At 47.1% G+C, this 23,402-nt stretch overlaps 2 protein-coding genes across 2 annotated transcripts in view; both read left to right on the top strand.

Annotated features, from left to right (window-relative positions):
- The window catches only part of LYZL6 (lysozyme like 6), a 20,916-nt gene extending 10,578 nt beyond the window's left edge, over window positions 1-10,338 (top strand). Inside the window, exons 4-7 of the mRNA XM_006092149.3 lie at window positions 6,443-6,670; window positions 7,562-7,720; window positions 8,846-8,924; window positions 10,059-10,338. Of these exons, the coding sequence (XP_006092211.1) occupies window positions 6,532-6,670; window positions 7,562-7,720; window positions 8,846-8,924; window positions 10,059-10,128 (447 nt within the window). The 5' untranslated portion in view covers window positions 6,443-6,531 and the 3' untranslated portion in view covers window positions 10,129-10,338. The remainder of the gene's footprint in view (window positions 1-6,442; window positions 6,671-7,561; window positions 7,721-8,845; window positions 8,925-10,058) is intronic.
- A 3,998-nt stretch (window positions 10,339-14,336) lies between these two features.
- LOC102442565 (intercellular adhesion molecule 5) lies at window positions 14,337-20,078 on the top strand. The gene is made up of 7 exons (XM_006092256.3): window positions 14,337-14,423; window positions 15,631-15,897; window positions 16,756-17,076; window positions 17,332-17,610; window positions 18,273-18,542; window positions 19,195-19,437; window positions 19,634-20,078. Exons 1-7 carry the CDS (start codon window positions 14,369-14,371, stop codon window positions 19,834-19,836), a joined length of 1,638 nt encoding a protein of 545 aa, XP_006092318.1. The 5' UTR covers window positions 14,337-14,368; the 3' UTR covers window positions 19,837-20,078.
- The last annotated feature ends 3,324 nt before the right edge of the window (window positions 20,079-23,402 follow it).

Raw genomic sequence — 23,402 nt, 5'->3', positions numbered from 1 at the left:
CCGTTCCGGGCGATGCAGCGATCCCGGGCTTCCGGCTCGCGCCGAGTTCCCCTCCGCGAATCGTGCTTCCGGGACTTTCCGCTCTAATTCCGGTCTGGTGTTTGTTGATCCGGGTCCGGGATTCCTAACCCCAAGTTCGCGAATTCCTCACAGACCTGTTGGGGCCGGGCCGGTCCCTGATTCCGGTCGGCCCGGAAAGTCCTAGATCCGGGATCTGCTACAGGCCCGCCTGCCTCCCCCGGCTCCGGAGGTTTGGCCGCCGAAGTCCAGGTAACCCAGAGGCGGCAACTCACTCCCCGCTCCGTCCAACCCAACCCTGCGCTTGGCCCCGCCCACACCCGGCAGCCCAATGCGGGGAGCCTCCTCAAATCCCGCCCCTCGCGAGACCCGCCCCCAACAGGCACGGCTCCTAACCGCCGGCTCCAGGGCCCCGCCCACATCCCTTGGGCCGGCCCTTCGCGGGAGGGGCGGGGGCGGAAGCTGCGCCAGGAAGCGCCGAGCAAGGTGCGGGTCATAGGTCGAAGGTCACCTGGGGCTTCAACAGAGGGTAGTTGCTGCTCTCTCCCGGGTGCACGCTACTCGTCGAGAGACCTGGCCACCACACTCCCCGGAATAGTTTTGTCAAGTCTCTACATTTTCAGCATTAAAGATTCAACGTAGAGCTGCGCTCAGGGGCAGAACTGCCACCAGCTTAACTTTCTTTAAAAGTCCGCGTTGGCTCAGACCTGCCACGGGACCTGGGCTGCCTCAGATCCGATCCAGCTGTGTGAAGGGTGGACCTGGCCCAGCGCCGACTTCTTATCGCATTTTTGTTCATGTGGCTCCGCTTCAGTTTAAGGAAGACGAGTACTAACTCCACAGGAAATGTTTCTAGGCGAAGGAATTTTATTATGACAGAACTCCCTGCAGTTAAGTAAGGTCTTTCTCTAGGATTTATAGCACCTAATTTTCAAAAATTAAATACCTTTTCAGAAACCACTGCCCTGTCTCAGAAGGTATTCAAAATAAAGTGCATCAGCTATGCCTGGGAGCCTACCCTCTTGGCTGGTGATATGGGTTTTTCTTCCCATGATACAGACCAGTGCTGCTTAAACCGTAATGAATATAAGAAACATCTGGGACTCCTGTCAGAAATACAGATTATGACTCAGTAGGCTTGGGGCTGGAGTAGGGCTCAAGTTTCTGCATTTCTAACAAGCTCTTAGATGGAACGTTACAGTCCCTCCCATGAACTATAAGGTTCTGCAGGGCCTGGCTCCTGCTCACCTCCTCGGGCTCATTTTAAATCTCTGCCTTTGGCTCTCAGAGTCAGTCTAGAGCAGCAGTTCTCAACCTGTGAGTCGCAACCCCTTTGGGGGTCGAATGACCCTTTCACAGGGGTCGCCTAAGACCATCGGAGAACACATATGTAATTACATATTGTTTTTGTGATTAATCGCTATGCTTTAATTATGTTCAGTTTGTTAACAATGAAATTGGGGGTCACCACAACATGAGGAACTGTATTAAAGGGTCGCGGCATTAGGAAGGTTGAGAACCACTGGTCTAGAGGTTCTTGTGACAATTTCCCAAACTGCTAAGCCCCTTACCACCACAAAACCTCTCCGCCCTCAGCTCTTCCTTAACTTTTCTCCTCCCTCCCTTTATTACTTCCTCCAAGTGATGATCCCAATATATAATTACTTGTTTAAATATGTTTTTTTAAATCAATTTCAGAGAAGAAGGGAGAGGGAGAAAGAGATAGAAACATCAATGATGAGAATCATTCATTGGCTGCCTCCTGCACGCCCCCTATTGGGGATCAAGCCCAGCAACACAGACATGTGCCCTTGACCGGAATCGAACCTGGGACCTTTCAGTCTGCAGGCCGACGCTCTATCCACTGAGCAAAACAGGCTAGGGTAGGAACTGTCTCTTTATTTTTATTGAAGTGAGATTTACAATGCCTAAAATGAACCCTTTTAAAGTAAACGATTCAATGGCATTTAGTATATTCAGTGTTGTGCAACCACCACCTATATCTAGTTTCAAACCATTTTCATCACCCCAAAAGAAAATTCCATACCCATTAAACAGTTGCTTATAAAGCCATATACTTTCACTTTGGTAAAATGTACAGAAATTAGCATCTAATAAAACAAGAGGTCGCCAGGCCATTCCTGTACACAGCACACCCTAACGGGTGCTATCACTGTTGTCCAAAAGCGAGGCAGATCTGAACTTCGTGGAGACAGCAGGGCTCTGTGACTTAGGCAGGTCCTGGTGCCTTTAAATCTCAGGCTCCACAAGTGTTAAATGGGGTGAGTGTGCCCACCTCACAGGATCACAGGCATGAATGAGTGCTCAGTGTCTGGCACAAAATAGGTGCTCAATGAAGATTGCGTCTTCTTTCTCTATAAGCAGTCAGGCAGCTTCTTGCTATGGGTATGGAAGAAGGATTGGCTTTGCCAAAGTCAAACCTGTCAAAGTTCATCCACAGCGGCTGGTCCTTGATACTGTTGCAGCTGTCTAGCTGGCAGCCACCACTTATCTACTTGGAGCCTCTGCTGCCCCTGGAATTTTCCCACGCTCCCTAGAAAGACCCTGGCTTTTCATCCACACAACCTGCTGACCCTCTTATCAACACAGCTTGTATCCACTGTTCCCAGATTGAGTCCTTCCTACATAAAGAAGGGCTTGCAGTCTTTCTAAGCTATATATATATATATATATATATATATATATATATATATATATATATATATATAGCTAATATGCTAAGTGTCTAACCATCCGACTGGTTGCTATGACGCACACTGACCACCAGGGGGCAGATGCTCAACACAGGAGCTGCTGAGCTGCAGTGACTTGGCAGTGGCAGTTCTTGTGTGATGCACCCGGAAACCAGAGAGGAGGGAGCGTGATTCCTCGTGGGGCTGTGCAATTCCACCTTTGGCTGTGGGTTATGTTGTTGCTGGAACACTGTTGACCCCAAATCTGGTTTACTGCACACTTGCGTTTGTGTTCCACACCCTGTACAACAGCAACTTTGCAGTTGGGGATGTTGGAGAGCCAGTTTCAGCCCGATCCCTGCAGGCCAGGTTGAGGGACCCCACCTGCCAGAGGGACCAGGCTCCACAGACGCTGGGGAAAGACCACAGGAGGTTGGCTCCAGGGCGTGTCCAGCCCATCTCACCCTGTCCCGCCCCACCAGCCACTTTCTAATTAATTTCAATGTGCACGAATCCGTGCACCAGGTCACTAGTCTTTAATAAAAATGATAGTAGTAGCAGCCATATATCAACCCTACCTGTGCCTGGGCTTATACCCTCTATTTCTCTGCCTAATCTCTGCAGGGTGAAGCTCAGAGAGGTGGAGGAACTCAGTCAAAGTCACAGGGCCAGTAAGTGGCAGCCTATCTGGCTCCCAAGTTTCTCTACTGTACTACACTTCCTGAGCTGTCTCCATTCCATCTTCTACCTCAAAAGGTGGAGGTTCCACAGTTGGTTCTAACGTTTGATTGTGGCATCCAAATTTGATAAACATTGTTATAAAACAGTGATGGACCTTTGACTCCCCTGGAAAGAATTTTTAAATGCCAAGGTTGTAGGTTTGATTCCTGGTCAGGGCACATACAAGAATCAACCAATGAATGCAAAAATAAGTGGTACAACAAATAGCTCTCCTTCTTCTCACTCTAAAAAAAAAAAATCAATCAATAAAAAATTTAAATATATGGTAGCACAGGGAAGTCTCTTGGTGTTGAGGGACCAACAAGGTGGAATCCCCCCGCAATACTTTCTGGGCATGGGCCGCTGCTGGCCTCTAGTGGCCACTGGATAAATTGCACAGTGAGTTGGCCTGAAAATGGAGATGTGTGAGAAGCTTTTCTCCACTTCTGAATCTAGCTGATGCTGGAGTTCTCAAGTTTGACAGATCTATAACTCCCTCTTCCATAAACTGTTATCAACACTCTGATTTCATAAACTTTGTATGTTAATGTCATTTTCATAGTTTTAGAAACCTGTAATTCCAGATTTTAATTTGCCTTTGACCCAATACTCAGGAGGAAAGAAGTGTGTATGTGTGTGTGTGCGTGTGTGTGTGTGTGTGTGTGTGTGTGTGTGTGTGTGACATTGTTTTTTGTTTTGTTTTGTTTTAGTTGTTGCCAGAGTATGGAGCCTATATAATTCCTCCTTTGGAAGGGGAAGTTGAGTATTATTTGTAGTCTATTTTATAAATGATTTGTAAAAGTATTTGAAAAGGGATATGTTCTGTGGGGTAAAGTTTAAACCTGATGATAAAGCCAAACACTCACAGTCTTATATGGTTTGAGTATGTCTAAGCGGTGACTGTCCTTTCCTGGGACATAGGCTACCGTCAGATCTGCACCCACACCTTTTTCAGTGCTGGTGTCTTTGGCCCAGTATAAGTCTGTAATCTTCGTCGTCCATACCCATCCTCTTTGTCTCATCGATTCCCCGTGTCTTTCTGCTCTGCATGTGGAGAACGTCTCAAATGTGCGACTTCACCCTTGTTTGAGTTTTCCACAGTGTGGAATCCGCTCCTCTGCCTTCAGCGCAGATTTCATCTCTCACTGATTTTGGTTCTGTGTGTTCTGCATTTCAGCAGGCTGTATCATTTGAGGTTTTTCTTGTATTTTACTGAAAACTTAGAACAGACATTTCCTCACATTTTCCATAGCAATTGATTTTTACTGTCTTTTCTACTATCACCTTTAGAATTGGCAAGAGGAGCTCCTACCTGGGCCCTATACTTTCCAGTCCCCCTCATACAAAATAAATGTATCAAGGACCACAGACACCTCTGTCCCTCAGGATCTGGCCCACAGCCCGGCACAGCATGACCTAACCAAACACCCACTCTCTTGACTGGGAGGTGCTGCTTCACATCTTACCTAAGTCTATGGGGGCAAAACTGCAATTGCCTCTGCAGGTTTAATGAAAGCTTAATGGGGCCCATGCTAAGTACTATTTGAAAGTGCAAAGAGGCTTTGAGTAGAAAAGTACTTAAGAGAAAAGAAATTAGTGAACTTGTCAAAGCTTTCCTCTCAGATAGCAATAGAAGTGAGTGTAATGAAATAGCATTTTCTAGTAATGCCGAATGTGCAATTTCTTCTTGTTCTTGTGTTCCTGTTCGTGGTCTGGAGGTACCTGTGAATTAGTACAGTATTTGCCTCAGTCGTAAATGGAAGCTGAGGACATTTTTGCCATATTACATAAATCACATTACACATCACTCTTAAATTTGTCTATATGTCTGCACTTTAGACATAACATGATACTAATTATTTACACTGGTAACTAGATGGATATTGAATGCTAGAATTCTGAATTTTAATATTTTTGCATAAAAAGTTACTTAAGTTTTAAGTTAAAATTTTAATTAAATGTATAATTTAAATTTAAAGTTACTTAAAATTGAATTAAGCTTTCAAAGACACAGTCAATTTGCATGGTTAAGACCAGAGTATTTCCAAGAGAGTGATGATGTCACAGAACTGGGGTTCCAGGAGGCAGGGGGTGGGGGATGGGGGTTGCCCAGCATTCCCACCTTCTTTAGAACAGGCAGTGCTGTGAGCTGGGCGGGGCTAGAGTATAGTTCATGAGGAAGAGGAGGCTCCTACCCAAACAGCTTTGTTCTACAGATTCTCACAGAAATTCCTGGGCCAGTTGGGACTGGAGTCAGAGAGGGGTAGGAGAGAGGTAAGCTTCAGAAGGGGAGGTAAGAATGCACCTGCTAGAACCACTATCTTCCCCAAGGGGACCTCAAGAGTGGACTTCATTGCTTTCCAAGGCTCAGTGACACGCGTCTCTGAAGGAACCTGCTCAGTCAGGGCAGGGTAGGGTTGCATGAGACATACATACACTAAAAAAAACTATTCGTAGTTTGTCTGAAATTCTCATGTGACTGGACATCCTGTGATTTTATCTGCTAAGTCTGGCCACTCTAGGGTGGGAGACAGAAACAAAAGAATGGTTGCAAGCTCAGGATGCCATGGAGTGAGTCTTAGAAGACAGAACAAAAGATCTGTGAGGAGACAAGGCCAACAGGGTAGCCACCTTGTTCAAGCAGAAACTGCTTCATGTCTGACTCAGGGAGCTGGTGGATAGAGAAACCAAGGCCCTTGCTCTCAGGGACATACACCTAGTTTAAGGGGAAAGATACACACATATACACACGCACATACACACACGCACAAGCACAAACACCACTAGTGTCAAAAATAGCCCCGTTCTTTGTTTTCATGGCATTGGCTGTTTTGAAGAATATAAGCCAGTTATTTCCTAGAAGTTCCCTCTGTTTGGCTTGTCTGATGTTTCCTTGGGATTAGATATAGGTTATTCATCCCTCGTCAGAATAGTACATAATAATTAAGAAGAGACGAAACAGCCAGGAGGGGAGCAGTGAGTGAGCGAGGACGTTTGGCTTCTCTTTCCAGATTCCTCAGACTCTCAGAGAGAGAGCCAGCAGGAAGTCTGAGAGACCCTAAGAACCGCAGGCCCTCAGCTAACCTTCTCCCCTCCGAGGATGACAAGGGCATTATTCATCTCCTTGTTCAGCTGCCTTGTTGCCATAAACCAGGCCAGCCTCATCAGCCGCTGTGACTTGGCCAAGCTGCTGCACCAGGAAGATTTGGATGGGTTTGAGGGCTACTCCGTGAGTGACTGTGAGTGCCATTTCCTCACCCCCACCCCCATTTCTCCTGTCCTGGTCATCTCCTACTTGGCCATCTTTCTCTCTCTCTCATCTTTAAAAGCCAAGTTCAAAAAGCAGCCCCCTCTAAGACACCTTTCCCAACATTCCATATTCAACAATTATTTATTGAGTATTGTTATATACCAGGAACTATTTTAGGTGCTAGGGATATAAACAAAGCCACTTCTCTCATAATGTTCACATTCTGGGGAAGAGACAAGCAATTAACAAACACAAAAATATACAAAGTACTTCCTGGTGTTGACAAGTGCTATGCAGAAGAATAAAGCAGGGGGCAGGTGACAGGTAACACTGTACTGGAAAGGGAGGTCAAGGAAGGCCTTTCTGAGGAGGTGACATTGAACAGTGCTGCATAAAGTAAAGGGCATGGGGAAGAGCATTCCAGGCAGAGGGAACAGTCAATGCAAAGGCTTCATACTATTGCATGCTAGGGATATCTCCATTTTGCCCAGAATTTGTGCACACCACTCCTACAACGCTTTCATTTTTAAATTTATTTTGTGGTATTTGTAGGTCCTTATCTTCATTCTTGTACTATAGGCCATTTGAAGGCGGCATCTGTATTTGGACCAACTAAGTGTCCCTTGCTGGGCTTTGCACAGTTCCTGGCACCCAGTAGGTGATTATTAAGTGCTGGAAGCATGGATGGAAAGATGAATTGTTAAACTGATGGGTGGGTTGATGGACCAAAGGATGGGAGGAGAAGCTAGGTATTTCTAGCCCACTAGCCCCATCTAGCCTCTTAGCCCTTGTTTCTTTCGAGTCCTCATTTCCCTTTCTCCTTCATTTCCCTCTCTCTCAGCTTGGCCTCCTCTAGCACCCTCTTCTCTTTTTTCCTAAGGGCTGTGCCTAGCTTTTGTGGAAAGCCATTTCAATATGTCAAAGGTAAATGAATATGCAGATGGAAGCTCTGACTATGGCATCTTCCAGATCAACAGCCACTACTGGTGCAACGATTACCAGAGTCACTCGGAAAACACTTGCCACGTGGCATGTCAAGGTCTGGCCAGGTCCCGGGGGCGGGAGGGGGGGGAGGGGAAGGAGATGACCAAGTTCTACTCACAACACTTCTCTTTCCACTTGCAGTCTGAAAGTGCCCCCAGAGAAATGGCTCAAGGAATCAGGGGCTTCTTTTACTGAGCAGGTTTGACTAGTGGCCATAATGCTCATCAGTTAGGAGATTCTTCTGTGTCCTCGAGCAGGGTCCAGAAGGGCTCTGCACAGCCTGCAGCAGCAGAGCAGCAGCCAACATCTATTGAGAGCATGTTATGTACTAAGCACTTTACATGCATAGCTGATTTCATCCAACTTTCCATGCTGTGAAAACCAGTACTCCCACTTTACAGAAGAGCAAACTGAGGCTTATCGAATTAGTGGTGGCCAGTCTGGCGATCCTGGAGGCTAACCAATAAGTGTCCCTCTAATTAAACCAATAAGTGACTGCGGCTCGTGAGCCACATGTGACTTTTTGGCCCCTTGAGTGTGGCTCTTCCACAAAAAACCACGTGCAGGCGCACGTACAGTGCGATTGAAACTTCGTGGCCCATGTGCAGAAGTTGGTTTTCGGCCTGGGCGAGTCTATTTTGAAGAAGTACTGTTGATATTTGGCTCTGTTGACTAATGAGTTTGCAGACCACTGCTCTAAACCAATAAGTGTCTTTGGCGAATGATCTGACCAAAAGCCAAGGGCAAACTTTCCATTTCAGAGCTGGTCCAGTAGACTCTACAGGTGCCTAACTCTGCCCCTCATCTCATCTTTTGTATTCTGATTAATGTCCCTGGATATTTACCGAAAGAGTCCCCTCATTCGTGCTCTCTGTGCTGCCTGTTTTGGCATTTTCTTTCCCTAGAAACTCCCAACGTTTGGGTGAACCACCATCTACTCTGGCTAAAAACTATAATAGTAAACAGACCCAAATCTCAGTCTTCCTGTCCCCACCTTTGGCCACCCCGACCTCCAGCAGGCATCGTAGGGATGTCTAAATGGGCCTCTAGGAGGGAGGCCTCGCCTACTCTGGAAGTACTCAGCCCCCAGGAAACACACGCCTGGGCGGGAGAGCAAGAGTCTGCCTCGGTCTCTGGGACTGTTCTCTGCTCTCACAGGTATTCTCTTTCTCCTTTTCAGAACTGCTGAGCCCCAATCTTCTCGCAACCATCCACTGTGCAAAAAAGATTGTGTCCAGAGCAGGGGGGATGAAGAACTGGTGAGGAGGACACTGTAGGACTAAGTTAGTGGATAGAGCCCCAACAAGGGTGTGGTGACAGGGAAAGGGGCAGTAGGCAAGGACCAGACCTTTTCTGCAGTCTAGACCAGTGTGGGACAGTGGCAGGGCTTGGCTCTGACTTAAAGACCTGGGATCTAGTTCTTTCTCCGATATTAAAGAAAAGTCTTTTGGCTGCAGTAACAAAACAACCTGAGCTAGCTGAGGGAGAGCTGATCTGAGAAGACTCGGTGACTTGCCGAGCCCGCAGAAGGGGTGCAGCTGGGCCTCAGGAACACGGTGGAAGTTGGACTGGAAATTGGCAGGTTTCTGCTTCTCTTGGTGCATTTGCTTCACTACTCCCTCTGCAGACCAGCCTTCTCTGCTCCCAGTCTAGACAGACTACGCCGCCTACGTTTATGGTCTAACATCCTAAGCAGCCACTGAGACTAGCTAAGCCCAGTCCCCGTCTAAATGCCTGGGAAAGAGAATCCAATTGGCTCAGCTTCGACCCCATGTGCCCACTTGGTTCAATCAGCTGTAGACACGGGAACAATTAAAATAATGCAATCATGGCTGCCACAGGGTTTCTCTCTTCATCACTGGCAGCAACATTTTCTATAAAAATGTGTTGCTCATCATCTGGCAGTCAGCCCCAAAGTTGTCAGCTTACCAACACTGGACGTTGGGATGGTTACTTAACTTTTCTGAGCTTTAAACTGGATACATAAATAATGTAAAAGGCTGCCTCTGCAGGCAGCTGTGAGGATGAAAGGAGTTAAGTGCCTTGCATACTCTAAAAATGCCCTGCAAAACAAGGGGCATGATGACTGGTAGGGCTGAGCCTTTCTGGAGGGAGAGTCAATGGTTGCACCTGGGATATTTATCTATTAGTAACTCTCAGCCCGTAAAACAGTGTTCTCCCCCTTCGGAAGGAGATAAGGATTTTAAAATGTCAAAGCATACTGACTGGGGGGAAAGTACAGATACCGTGGACAAAGGACACTTAAAGGAAGAATCAGAGGGGCGGCAGAAAGATAGATGAGAGAGCTAGGCATGAAGTTGCTCTGTGTGGAAGACTCACTAAGAGCTGGTCATGTGTGTGGGAAGCAAGAACCAGTCTTTTTCTCTCCACAGGGCAGAATGGTCGATACACTGTGCCGGCCGGCCACTCTCCTACTGGGTAACAGGATGTCACATGGGATGAGGCAGGGTGCAGGCCTGCTGTGGAGTCATTCTAAAACTCCTCTCCTCCCATGGGGATTCTGCCTCTTGCCTCCACTTCATGTTATTTTCTTCCCTTCCCATTTACAAATAAAACTAACCAGAGCCCCAGGAATAAATGGTTTTCTCGGGCTTACTCCTTGTTCCCATCCAGGCCCAGGACCCTGGCTGCTGATTGTCATTTGTAAACCAAGAGGACCACAATGAAGATGTTTCTGTATTTTGGGAATGATTAAAACATTCTTTGTGCAAAGAATGTGTTAAGTATTCATGATTAATTCCACGTATCTGAGAGCATCTAATATAGTCGGAGTATGTTAGGTACTAGAAGAAGGAAGATGAAACCTAACCATTGTTCTTGAGGTGTTCATAATCTAGGTGGAGAAGCAGAGACACACAGGAATAAGGATGCACAAATGAATGGATACATACATTCTAGCTAGCCCCTTCTCCCAAAGCACCCCCACATCAATGGCACCTAGCACCATTTCTCCACTCCACCACCACTTTCTTCACCTTAGTACACCTGACTCTTAGCCCCACCCATTACCGACTTCTGAGCCTTTTCTTACTTCAAAAATAGTTGGCTGTGGAGGAAATACTGGGTTCCCGATACTGTTTCAAACCAGTAATTATAGATTTTATTCTCCATTTCGTTATCCATCGTATCCTCCATTCTCTCCATTCATCCTCTGATAGAGGATGACAGAGGTGGGATGATGAACCAAGCTTGTTGGTCGGACAGATCCAAATTCTCATCGCCACCTTTGGGACAAGGGGTGGTAAACAGATAAATAAATAGCTATATACAGCGGTATTCTAGCAAAGGTTTAACAACCAGTACTCAAAAAGACTCCTCTCCTCCCTAATTTGTAACCTTTGACGATGTTAGTGATGTAAGTACTTCCCCATCATGAATGTCTTCAGGCCACCAACCTGCTATCACTAAATGCCAAGCTGGGAAGAGATGGGCTAATAGAAGCTAGTGGAGGGCACCACGGGATGGTTCCCTCAACGCCGGGTAGTGATACGTGCTATAAAGAAAAAGAAAGCCCAGTACTCTGAGAGAGAGTAGCCAGGAAACACCATTCTGAGGCTGTAAACGGCAGACTGACTACCATCCATTGCACACCTGAAGGTGGAAGCTGCACGCGCCGAACGGATTTACGACTTTACAGATGAACCAACCTGAACAGCCAACTGAAGCCCAGCTGAACACAAGTGTTATAACCAACGGTTTACAGAAGAAGCCACATAGAGACTGAATAATATTGAATGTAAACTGTAATTGAAAAAAAAATTTTTTTTAATGGTCCTCGCTATATAAACTGTCATTCCCTTTGACAGATGAGAAACTAGGGACAATGTTCTGAGACCCAACCTGGGAAGACATTTGACATGGAAACTCAGGAGAGGGGAACAGGGTGGAGAGACGAAACAGGTGGGTTTACTCTCTCTCTCCCACTCCCATGGCTCCCTCGCGGTTGGGGGAAGCGAGAACACAGGCCCGGTTGGCAGGAAATGAGGAAAGTCTAGTCCGCTCAAGCCTGTGACTTGCATGTGAAGGCGGCACACAAAAGTGACTGTTCGGATGCTGGCAGAGTCTTGCCAAACCCATCTCTCGGCACATCCAGAAACGGGCCGAGAGGGCCGGCTAGGATCTGGAGCCCGTGAGGACCGAGGTCCAACGCCGAACGAGCTCTGCGGCCCAAGGCGGGAAGGCAGCTGCGCGCGCACCCTCCTCCCGCGCCAAACGGCTCGCGTCTCCAGGCCGTACCACGAGAGGAACAGGCGCAGAGGAAGACAACCCCTGGTTTTACCGATGGAGCCATTATTTTCTGCAACAAACCCTTTCCTTTTTTTAAATTTTTATGTAGTTGCGATGAACTTGAGCCAAATAGGCTTTCTCTGCCGAGCAGGATACTGACTTGCCTACCTGGATCTCCCCCGCGCACCCCTCCTCTCGTTTTAGCTTCCTGCTCGCCTCACTCGTTTCAGCCAACCCTGGCGAAGCTTCTGCGTTACGTCACGAGTTTCTAGGCAGATCAGGAGCGCCCTCGCGCGCCCCCGCCTGGTGGCGCCTCCTCGAGCGACCAAACGGTCCCAGCGCGTGGCGGGACCCGAGAGCGCGGCAGGCGAGGCGTGCGAGACCGGCGGGCGAGTGGACCGAGCGACCCGAGGAGAGGAACGGCGGGAGCGGCGGGGAGCGGCCCTCAGTGAGGATCTAGGCTTGGTTCTGTTTGCTCGGGTTTATGCCGGTGTCTCCTCGCGGAACCGATAGAGATCTGGCCTCAGGGCCAGCTTCGCCTCCTCACACGTTCATGGGCTGGAAACCCTAAGGAGCACTTGTCTTTTTTTCCACACATAATTTTTTCAATGTTTTAAATGCCATTCCCTTTAAAAGCCTTTACGGTCTGCGGGGCTACGAGCGTGAGAGCCACCCTAGAGAGGAAACTCCTTCGGAGCAAGAGCTGGCCTTCTGCTCTGTGCAGCCAAATGGTGGGCGCGGGTCCTCCCTCAAGTATTTGTAAATATCCTCACTGGTGGGTTGGCTGGTTCGTTCATTCCTGGTTAATTAACTTCTGGACTCGTGGGATCCATCAGTGACACACACACACACACACACACACACACACACACACACACACACGCCCTGCGCTCACAGGCCTGCGGTCCGGGGAGGGAGGTGGACATACTGAGAGGCCTAAGAGGTAAAGGGGAGGATGCTGGGAGCTCTTAGATGTCCCTCCATTCAGAGTTGTTTGTGGTGCTGTGGCCTCATCCAAGCACAGATAATATGGACTCACAGAATATCTAGAAGCGGCGAAGTCCTCAGACCACCGCCTGGGTTTGAATCCTGCCTGAACCTCTTCATTAGTTGTGTGATTTGGAATAAGTTATTTTACTTCTCTTAGCCTCCGTCTCACCTGTAAAAGTGGGGGTGATTAAAGCAAAGCACTCAGTCCAGTGTCGGGAGCACCGTATATGTTTTCCAAATGTTAGAAATTACTGGACAGGATGTGACCGAGAACGTGCCTGTAGGTCCGCAGTGAACGCCCAGCTCGGAGTAGGTGTTACGAAGAGAGCACTTTGTGTCAAGGAATTAGAAAGTTCATCAGGATTCTAATAGTGCCCACAATAAAAAAATAATAAAAACGTTAATTGGCATTCTGCAGTGTATGAGTTAATGTGACTGACATGAAAAGAATCATTCCGCTAAATAATGTTATGTGTGCCCTTGAAACAGTGAGAAGGCCATTTTCCTGTGCCCTTCAATATGAACAATGGATATTTTCTAAATCCTACGTGAGATGTGAAAAATACTTAAAACACTGCTATTTTGATTGATCTGTAACATACACTTCTAAGTAAAACCAATATGCAAGCACAACCTCTAACCCGCATTTCCAATGAAAACCATACTCCCTAAACGTCTTCTATCTAGACTTTTTAATATCCATGAGCTGTAGGACTCATGCTTTGCATAAAGTGAGGCACAGATAATGTGAATAAGTGAGGTGTTGTGAAGTTGGACAGGGTCAGTCAAGAAACCTTTCTCAGGAGAAAAAAAGCTTGAATGAGGTTTTGAAGGAAAATGTTTATGGTTTGGTGGAGAAAAGAGAAGTGGACACTCTACATTTAACTCAGCCCAAGACGTAATCCGTTGGTGAACTTGGAAGCAGATCAGGAAAAGACGGATTATCTTGAGGGGTGTTTCATAGAGATCATGAAGAAAGAGGCCCGATGAAACATGTCTCCCTTACATCAGAGGCTGGAACTCCAGGGACCATTTTCTAGATTCAGGGTCACTGTCTGCAGGACAGTGCTAGATAAACATCAGATTTTATCCCTCTAAACCTTGTTTTTCATGGCTCCATGCTAACAGCCCTCTTCTGTTGACTCAAATAGAAGCAAACATGTAAACAGACAAGTGAGATACACGCTTATACAGGACTTCCACTTAATCTAATATTCCCTATTATTTTCCTGCGTCTTTTTGCTATATGCATAAACCAACCCAAAATACAAACAAGATGTTCTTTTCATATCACCCACACCATTGACACTCTTGCTGTAGTTTCTCCAAACTATGTAAGGTTTCAGGAAAGGAGCTGGCTTTAAAAAATACCAAAGAAATAATTTTCTATATCTTTTTTTTTTTTGGTCACTTTCTCCAGCGTTGCTCTTTTCGTTCTCTCCAGCTGTTGGCCTTTCTCACAAGGATGGAAATGCTACTCTTTGGTGTCTGGGCCCTGCTGGCTTTGATCTCTTTCCCAGGTGAGGCTATTTGGAAAAGTTTCTTTAGCTAGTATGTGTCAGGACACAGGTGGCTGGTCAATGAGGAAAAGGACAGGAAGTCCTGAACAGGGCAACACTCTAGTATTATTGCCCCCTGGACTCTTGGGAGAAATATCTATTCCTTGCATCACTAGGACACAGAATCTAGGTGTCTCTGACTGTATTGGGATAACCCAGGGCTGTCCTACTTTTCTGCTCTTAAAAAAAATAGTTTTACTTCCTTGTTGCCACCCTCTGTGTCATGAAGAGCCACAAGAGGACTTTGATAGGATAGGGCCCATAGCTCAGTTATGAGGAGTGAGTTCTCTGAATGATTAGAAAGGAACTGAGCCTCAGTGGGTAACATTGCCACGGGAGTGCCTATTCCCAGAGGGGACTGGTATTTGGGAGATGAAGTGGGTGGGCTTGGAGTAGCTAAAGGGGATTGTAGGGAAGCTTTCACCAGGCATCTAAAATTTACCTGAGCGAGACCTTTCTCATTGCGCCTGAGATTTCCCTAACAGGCTAACCTCTTAAGCATTCAAAAACATCTGATGCTTTAGCACCAGACTCACTCTGAGAAGAGGTGAAAGGTGCCATGGAAAATGAGTGACCCTGGGAGTCACATTTAGAAACTCGTGGTCCTCATAACTTAGTGTGCATTAGGGTCACCAGGAGTGCTTGTTTTGTTCACCTGCGTATTTCCAGGTTCCACCTTCTTTAACCATTCAGTCTGAGGTGGAGCTAGAATTTGTAGTTTTACAAGCATCCAGGTGATTCTGGTGACTGTCATTTTTAGGCCATATGGTTTGAGAGAAACACTGCTTTGAGATAAAACAAAGCTCTTTTTTAGGGGTCTAATTACCCCAGCAGCCAGTTGGGTCCTCAGCAGCCAATCCTGAGAGCTTCAAAGATTTCTGGAAATTTAGGAAGAGAATGGCTTCCTGAGCATAATTTTTTAGCAACTCTGTAGTTTCCACAGTGACACTAATGGGGAAATCAGATCCCAAGAAAGATGATGAGTGGAGGGAATGATGGTGGAATCAGGGTCCTAACTTGTTCATTAAGGGTCTTTTTGTCTAGTCCCCGTACTTTTTCATTCAGGGTAGGTTTCCTATTCTCTGTAACTAGATAACTAGGCTCTGTAGTTTGTGAGGGTCTTGTGGTCTTCACCAAAGTCTTTGGCATATATGATTGATCATTTCAGGGGCCACAGAAGGGCTATTTGAGGTCTCTGTTTGGCCAGATCAGGCTCTGGTAAAGTTTGGAGAATCCCTAGTGGTCAACTGCAGCACTAACTGTCCAGACCCAGGACCCAGCGGAATTGAGACCTTCTTAAAGAAAACCCAGGTGGGCAGAGGGCCTCAGTGGAAGGAGTTTCTCCTGGAGGATGTCACCAAGAATTCCATTCTGCAGTGCTTCTTCTCTTGCGCAGGGATCCAAAAGGACAGAAGCCTGGGCATCACCGTGTATCGTGAGTGGGGCTGAGGGCTGGGCAGGAAGAAAATGGGGGAACGTGACTGCCTTCTTTAGGGAAATATTGGACAGAGATTTCTTTCAGAGGAGAGAGTTAGGGCTCTTAATAAAGATTTCCATCATATTGTAGGAATTATAGAGCCAATTACTTCTATTTACCTTTGGTGTAGGCTTTTAAATGAGGAGCATACCATAGAGTGCATGCAGACATCTGTGCTGGAGAATACATTCAAATACAAGGGGAATATGCTAATAATGCTCACTTACAAATAATCAAAAAAGTATAAAGTGAGTGCTGAATTATTTGCCACAAATCCTTAGAGTAAATAGGGGTTGGAGATGGAGTATCTCTGTGGGCTGGGTTGGAGAAGTGTTCATGGGAGAGGAGACACTTGAGCTTCACTCCTGCAGACTGGTTAGGATCGGAAGTGATGGAGGTGGTGAGAAGGGTCTTTCAGGTGGGCAGATAGTATTGGCAAAGACATGGCTTTAAGAATAAGTGTGCTCACTGTGGGGGTAAGAGCATGGTTAACTTGGGTGTAGTTTTTGTGTGATGCTAAGGAGCTCCTCAGAAGCTGCTCACACCTCTGAAGCACTCTGGTAAGAGATAAAAGCTCTCCGAATGGCAGCAACCATCAAAGCAAGGCACCCCTCTGCATCCCAGTTCTTGGTTATGGCCGTAGCCACCTTTCATGGGCAGAAGAAGAGCCAAAGGCTAACTTGTCCCGTCTGACACTGTTGATCAGATGGTTTAATGGTAGCAGCCACCTTCTAGCACAGGCTGCCTGTCCTATACCATTTCTTTCTGGAGAGGTGAGCAGCCTTCTCTCATCAAACCTGCATTTTTGTCTTAAAGAGCCACCGGAGCAGGTGATCCTGGAGTTGCTGCCTGCGTGGGTGGCCTTGGACGAAGTCTTTACAGTGAAGTGCCATGTGCCCAGGGTAGCACCCCTGGAGAACCTCACCCTGACCCTTCTCCAGGGCAACCAAGAACTACATAGAAAGACCTTTATGAGTGTGGCTGTGGCCTCCCAGAGAGCTGAGGTCACCATCATTGCCAAAGCACAAAGGGAGGACCACAGGTGCAATTTCTCCTGCCATGCAGAACTGGACCTGAGGTCACATGGTGGTGGGCTCTTTCACTCCAGCTCAGCCAGCAAGCTGCTCCAGATTTTTGGTGAGTTGGAGCTCAGGTGTGGAAGGAATCCTGAGGCTCATTGTCCTCATCTTACCTTGGCCTTGAGGACTAAGTTCCCACGGGGTTTAGGATGAGGGTGTGAGGGTAACTGAGCTTCACCTCATCTTGGGCTTTAAACTCACCCTGGGGGACAGAGAGCTTGTTGCCCTCCTCCCTTCCTACATCGTGGGGTCCTCTGTGACATGATTTACCATGGGTTTCCTCCTTTCTTTCCTTTTCCTCATTTCTTGGCAGAATTTTCTCAGCGTCCCCAAATCTGGGTCTCCCCACTTATGGAGGTCGAGACAGCAGAGACTGTGAGCTGTGGGATGGCGAGAGTGTTCCCAGCCAAAGAGTTAATGTTCCAGATCTTCTTGGGGGACCAGGAGCTGAGCCCCTTTCTCTCCTGGGAGGGAGACACCGCATGGGCCAATGCCACTGTTCGGGCCATGGAGACTGGTGATCAGGAGCTGTCCTGCCTTGTATCTCTGGGTCCGATGGAACAGAAAACAAGAGAGCTAGTGCATGTCTATAGTAAGTTACCGGCTTCTTCCCTTCCCCGTAAGGGTTCTCTGCCCCTGGAAATGCCTGCAATAAAGCCTTGGGGATTTTCTGATCAGTGCAGGCAGATTGGAAACATGCATCGAGACAGGAGCTTTTTCAGCCTTCATCCTGTTTGCTTAGGCCAGTGGTCGGCAAACATTAGTCAACAGAGCCAAATATCAACAGTACGATGATTGAAATTTCTTTTGAGAGCCAAATTTTTTAAACTTAAACTATATAGGTAGGTACATTGTTATTAACTTAATTAGGGTACTCCTAAGGCTTAGGAAGAGCCACACTCAAGGGGCCAAAGAGCCGCATGTGGCTCTCGAGGCGCAGTTTGCCGACCACGGGCTTAGGCCATGCTACTCAAATGCTTGAACTCCTTTCTAGAAACAGTCATTTGAGTGAGGAGGAAATCTGTAAGATGAAAAGACATCTTGCTATCCTTGCCAAGGCAGGCCGCATTTGTTGTAGGAAAAGCTCTCAAGTTCCTAAAGCACCTTGTTGCTCCTGCCATTCAGCACAGAGCAGTAACAGTCTCCACAGTCTTCCCCTTGTTGTCTGTCTACCCGAGGGACGCCAGCAGCAGCAAGAGTGCCCAAGGCGCTGCCAGTTTGGAGAAAGATGTGTGGTTGTCTTTTTCCTTATAGGCTTCCCTCCACCAATCCTGGAGATAGAAGAATTATACCCACTGGCAGGGACAGATATTAACGTGACCTGTGCAGGGCATGTGTTAACATCACCCAGCCCTACTCTTCGACTACAGGGAGCCCCAGACCTCCCTGCCCCTGGGGAGCCTGCCTGGCTTTTACTGACCGCCAGGGAGGAAGATGATGGCCGAAATTTCTCCTGTGAGGCCTCTTTGGAGGTTCAGGGTCAACGGTTGATCAAAACCACCACAGCCCAGCTCCATGTCTTATGTGAGTACCGGCCCTATCTTTCTTTTCAAAGCAAGGAATAGTACTGTCCCTTTTCCAGAGATCTTGGCCAGCGGCTTCATTATTAGAGTTCCCACATTTTTTTCTCATTAAACAATCAAAAGAAAAAATTAAGTTAAAGCTCTCCATGCTGACCTTACCCCCAGCAAAGTGAGTGGGGAGAAATGTGAGGGAACTGGGAACAGAAGAGAGAACGCAGTTACAGTAATCAGGTGTGTGTGTGGGGGGGGGGGGGGGGGCAATGACTGAGAACCCAGGAAGTAATAGTTAAGAGTTTATGCTGAGAAAGGAAATTTCCACCTAAAAATCTGTGCTTTGAAAAATAGAAAATGCTCATCTCTGGTTCATCACTACCCACGTTCTCACCCACTAAGAAGCAGGGGCCCCAGAGCCACCATTAAGGAGCAGTCAGATCATTTAGTCACAGTCCGTGAAAATGCCTGGTGCTGCACCTCAGTCACTCCTTGGCAGCAGGGACGGAAGAAAAGGAGAGAGGCTCAAAGCAGGGAGCGGATGGTCCTCCTCTTGGGTGGAGGGGAGACAGCATTTGGATTAGAGGGAGAGGTGAGCATGACTAGTGAGGAGGGAAGGTGCACACTGAACTCTGTTTCCTCTGGGACTCTTTTTTCCCCAGACAAGCCTCGGTTAGAGGAATCTGGTTGCCCTGGCAACCAAACATGGCTGGAAGGCATGGAACAGAAGCTTGCCTGTGTCCCAAAGGGAAACCCAACTCCATCGTTGGTATGTACCTGGAATGGAGTGATCTTCGACTTTCAAATGCCACAGAAGGCAACCCAGAACCACACTGGAACCTACTGCTGCACGGCCACTAACCAGCTGGGCTCCGTCAGCAAAGACATTGCTCTCATTGTACAAGGTGACCATGGCTCCCCTGCTGCTAGGCCCAGGATGGGAGTCCCCCAGGGGGTGGGAGTCTTATCCAAACATGGAAAGAAGAAAGATTTCAGTGGGCTGGGGAGGAGGAGACGGAGAACTGGGCTTGGTGGGCTGGGGCAGGGTGATCCTCCTTGCTCTTGAACCCTTCCAATTCTCTGTCTTCTGTGCTTGGGCAGAACTGAATGAAGATATCAGCTCCATCGTCATCATTCTTATTGCCGCCCTTGGAATAGGCGTATTCAGCATTGCACTGTATTTTAACTATCTGCCCTGCAAGATAGAGGGGAGGAAATCGCCCTATCGGCAGAACGAGAAGAACAAAGAGGAGGAAAGCCAGTTTGCTGTTCAAGCAGAGACATGCAACACACATGACTGTTAAGTAGAACAGCTGTTTGGTTGAAGGTGACCTCTACTACTGGGTTTTCTAAGGGAGGAAAGGGGGTAGAGGAGAAAGGAAGAGACATCCTCTGTGTTAGGCAGTCCCGTAAAGCATGCTGTGGGCCCCATGCCCCTTGTATCCAATCCATTCACAAGCCGCACTCTCCAGCTTCACTGCAGTCACTAGGAATGTCAGTCTGTGTTCAGCTAGAGAGGACCCCCGATCCTTGCTGTATGCCTCACCAGTCCCCCAGATTAAAGAAGATGATCCTGTCTGTGCCTCGTCCTTCCATTAACACTGCGCTTTGCTCCCAAATATCAGACCGAAGAGATAGAAATGTCTCAGAAATGCACCTCATTTCTCATGGGTTCCTCATAACTAAGTGGGGACCAACAGGCCACCACCCAGCCTCTCCAGCTCTCAACCAGCCAGAAGGCCAGTAAGTTGGAAACCACCTCTCCCCTCGGGCCTCCCCGCAGGAGGTGCCCTGACCAGCGTGCCCTGCAGACGGGAAACCGGGCGGAGAGGACGGACGGACTTGGACCCCGCAGGCCTCTCGCCCCCTCGCAGCCAGTGCCCGGAGCAGGAACCCATGGTCCCCGCGGGGAGACGAAGGCGGCGGCCGCCAGGGACTTACCGGACAGGGAGTGGCCAAGGCACCCCTGAAATCTCCCAGGAGCCCGAGGAGAAAGCCGTGGCTGTCGCTGCGGGCGCATTCAGTTTCCACACCCCCAACCGCGCCGATAGCAACGCCGGTCGCGTCCCTGCACCCACCGCGGTTAAAGGAGACCCGGCGCCTTGGCTGCAGGGCAGGCTCCACGGTCTCCGCTCCAACCTTTGCCAGGCCAGGCTGCCCAAGGCCTCTGTCCACTGTCGCTCATCCTCTCTGAGAATTTTCAAAAGTTACCATTTTATTTATTTATTTTTAAAATATATTTTATTGATTTTTTTTATAGAGAGGAAGAGAGAGGGATAGAGAGTTAGAAACATCTATGAGAGAGAAACATCGATCAGCTGCTTCCTGCACACCTCCTACTGGGGATGTGCCCGCAACCAAGGTACATGCCCTTGACCAGAATCGAACCTGGGACCTTTCAGTCCGCAGGCCGACGCTCTATACACTGAGCCAAACCAGTCAGGGCACCATTTTATTTATTTAAAAAATATATCTTCATTGATTTCAGAGAGGAAGGGAGAGGGAGAGAGATAAAAACAGCAATGGTGTCCTAGCTGGTTTGGCTCAGTGGATAGAGGGTTGGCTTGGGGACTGAAGGGTCCTGGGTTCCATTCCCCGTCAAAGGCACTTACCTGGGCAATCGGGGTGCATGAGAGGCAACCAGTCAATCTGTCTTTCTCACATCAAGCCCCCCCTCCCTCTCTTCCACTCTCTTTGAAAAGCAATGGAAAAAAACAGCCACATGGCTGAGCATCAACCTATGAACCAGGAGGTCACAATTCGATTCCCAGTCAGGGCACATGCCGGCTTGCAGGCTGCATCCCCAGTGCGGGGTGTGCAGGAGGCAGCCGATCAATGATTCTCATCATTGATGTTTCTATCTCTCCCTCCCTCTCCCTTCCTCTCTGAAATCAGTAAAAATATATTTAGAAAAAAAAATTTAAAAAAAAAACCACAAAACATCCACAGGTGAGGATTAACGAAACAAATAAACAAAAACCAACCAAAACAACAAACTCTTGCCTGGATCCCTCACCAGACCAATCAAATCAGAATCGCAGGGAGTGGAGGCTACCACCCAAGTTGTTTAGAAAACATCCCAGGCGTTTATAACTTGCAGTGGAGGTTGCCATTCACTGCCAAATTGAAGAGCTGAACTGGCAGAATAACGTGGGTTTTTTTAATCAAAGAGTTTAGGGTAGATGGCCTTTAAGGTCTTTTTAAATTCTAAAATTTTTACAAAATCAATTAGCATCTTGAAAATTCTCAGCCAGCAGGGGTGGAGTTGATTCAGCTGTACCCGGAAGGAATTGAGCGGATACTCTCTGGAGTGTGGCGCCCCCTGCAGTCGATTGCTATCATGATACTTTAGAATCCTCTTACTAGTAGTGTTCCTCTCCTGCCACATTCATTCCTTAAATACAGTAAAACCTCAATATAACGGACTAATTCAGGAGAGGGGGTGTCCGTTAAAGCCAAAAGTCCATTATATAATAAAAGGTGGTTTTCCGAATGGGTATGTTAAAAAACTGACAAATTAGTTTACCTGCTTTTACTTATGCAGACACCTTTATGTAATTAAAATGAAATTACAGAAAAGTCTATATGTATTACTATAATTTTAAATTTATGCTAAATAGGTCTAGTGGGGTGTGCAGGAGACAGCCAATCAATGATTCTCTGTCATCCTGATGTTTCTCTCTCCCTCTCTCTCCCTCTCCCTTCTTCTCTGAAGTCAATAAAAATATTTTAAAAAATGCTTAAATTCTGATTTAAAAAATAAATAAGTAAATAAGTCTAGTAAATGCATGCATATTCACCGGTCACCTTGAGTAAGCAAATGCACATGGCGAGGTGGGGCCTAGCACTTCTCAGAACACTGCCAGCACGCATTAAAACTGCTGCAGAAAGTCACGCCAGGTGACAACAGAACCAAGTACCGCACGCGATGCAGTGTGATCACGTGCAAATCATTCATCAAACATTGTTTATGAGTGACTTGGATTTAAATATGTAGACTATAGTTGTAGTTCTGTAAAACATTTCTTTCTGTTGGCCCAATTACTACAGTGTTTTTTCCCCAACATATGGCCCATTCGCTAAAATTTGTTAAAAATGACAGTGACTTAATAACAAAAAAAAAATAACCTGTTAATTAAAGTTTAAGCAAATCTTGGTTAAAAGCATTTTATAATGAACCGGGTGTTAATCTTCACATAAGACATATAGACCGGGAATTTTGTCCGTTAAATTCGAAGTCTGTTAAATCAAGATCCACAAAATTGAGGGCTTACTGTACTTCTTAAGATGGCTCACATCTTCTTTTAAAACACTGATTCAAGGCGAGACATAATTATATATCTGTGCTAATGACATCAACTTCTAAAGACTGTGAGATTTCCAACAATTCTAAGGCCAAATGAGGCTCCTTGCAGAGAGATGGATTTCAGCTCAATGTAAGACAGCAGTTCTCAACCTGTGGGTCGCGACCCCTTTGGCGATCGAACGACCCTTTCACAGGGGTCGCCTAAGACCATCCTGCATATCAGATATTTACATTACGATTCATAACAGTAGCAACATTACAGTTATGAAGTAGCAACGAAAATAATTTTATGGTTGGGTCACAACATGAGGAACTGTATTTAAAGGGCCAGAAGGTTGAGAACCACTGAAAGAGATACTTCTCTGAGAGCAGATTTAGTGGAATAAGTTGCCTCGTGAGCTATCGATTCCCTTCACGCTAGTGCCTCACAACACCATCTGCAAGGGATGCTATAGAGCAGTGGTTCTCAACCTTGGCTGCCTTTTAGAACAGCTCGTCATGTTGTGACCCAACCATAAAATTATTTTCGTTGCTACTTCATAACTGTAATATTGCAAGTGAATA

This window comes from Myotis lucifugus, unplaced genomic scaffold, assembly GCF_000147115.1.
Source record: "Myotis lucifugus unplaced genomic scaffold, Myoluc2.0 scaffold_99, whole genome shotgun sequence".
Taxonomy (NCBI): Eukaryota; Metazoa; Chordata; class Mammalia; order Chiroptera; family Vespertilionidae; genus Myotis; species Myotis lucifugus.
Note: the sequence above shows the minus strand (reverse complement) of the source record. Positions and strands in the feature narration are given on the sequence as shown.

Coding starts and splice junctions, on each gene's coding strand:
- LOC102442565 (XM_006092256.3), top strand. CDS start 14,369: ATGGAAATGCTACTCTTTGGTGTCTGGGCCCTGCTGGCTTTGATCTCT. Junction 18,543..19,194: donor AGCCCAGCTCCATGTCTTAT/GTGAGTACCGGC, acceptor TTTTTTCCCCAG/ACAAGCCTCGGTTAGAGGAA. Junction 19,438..19,633: donor CATTGCTCTCATTGTACAAG/GTGACCATGGCT, acceptor GTGCTTGGGCAG/AACTGAATGAAGATATCAGC.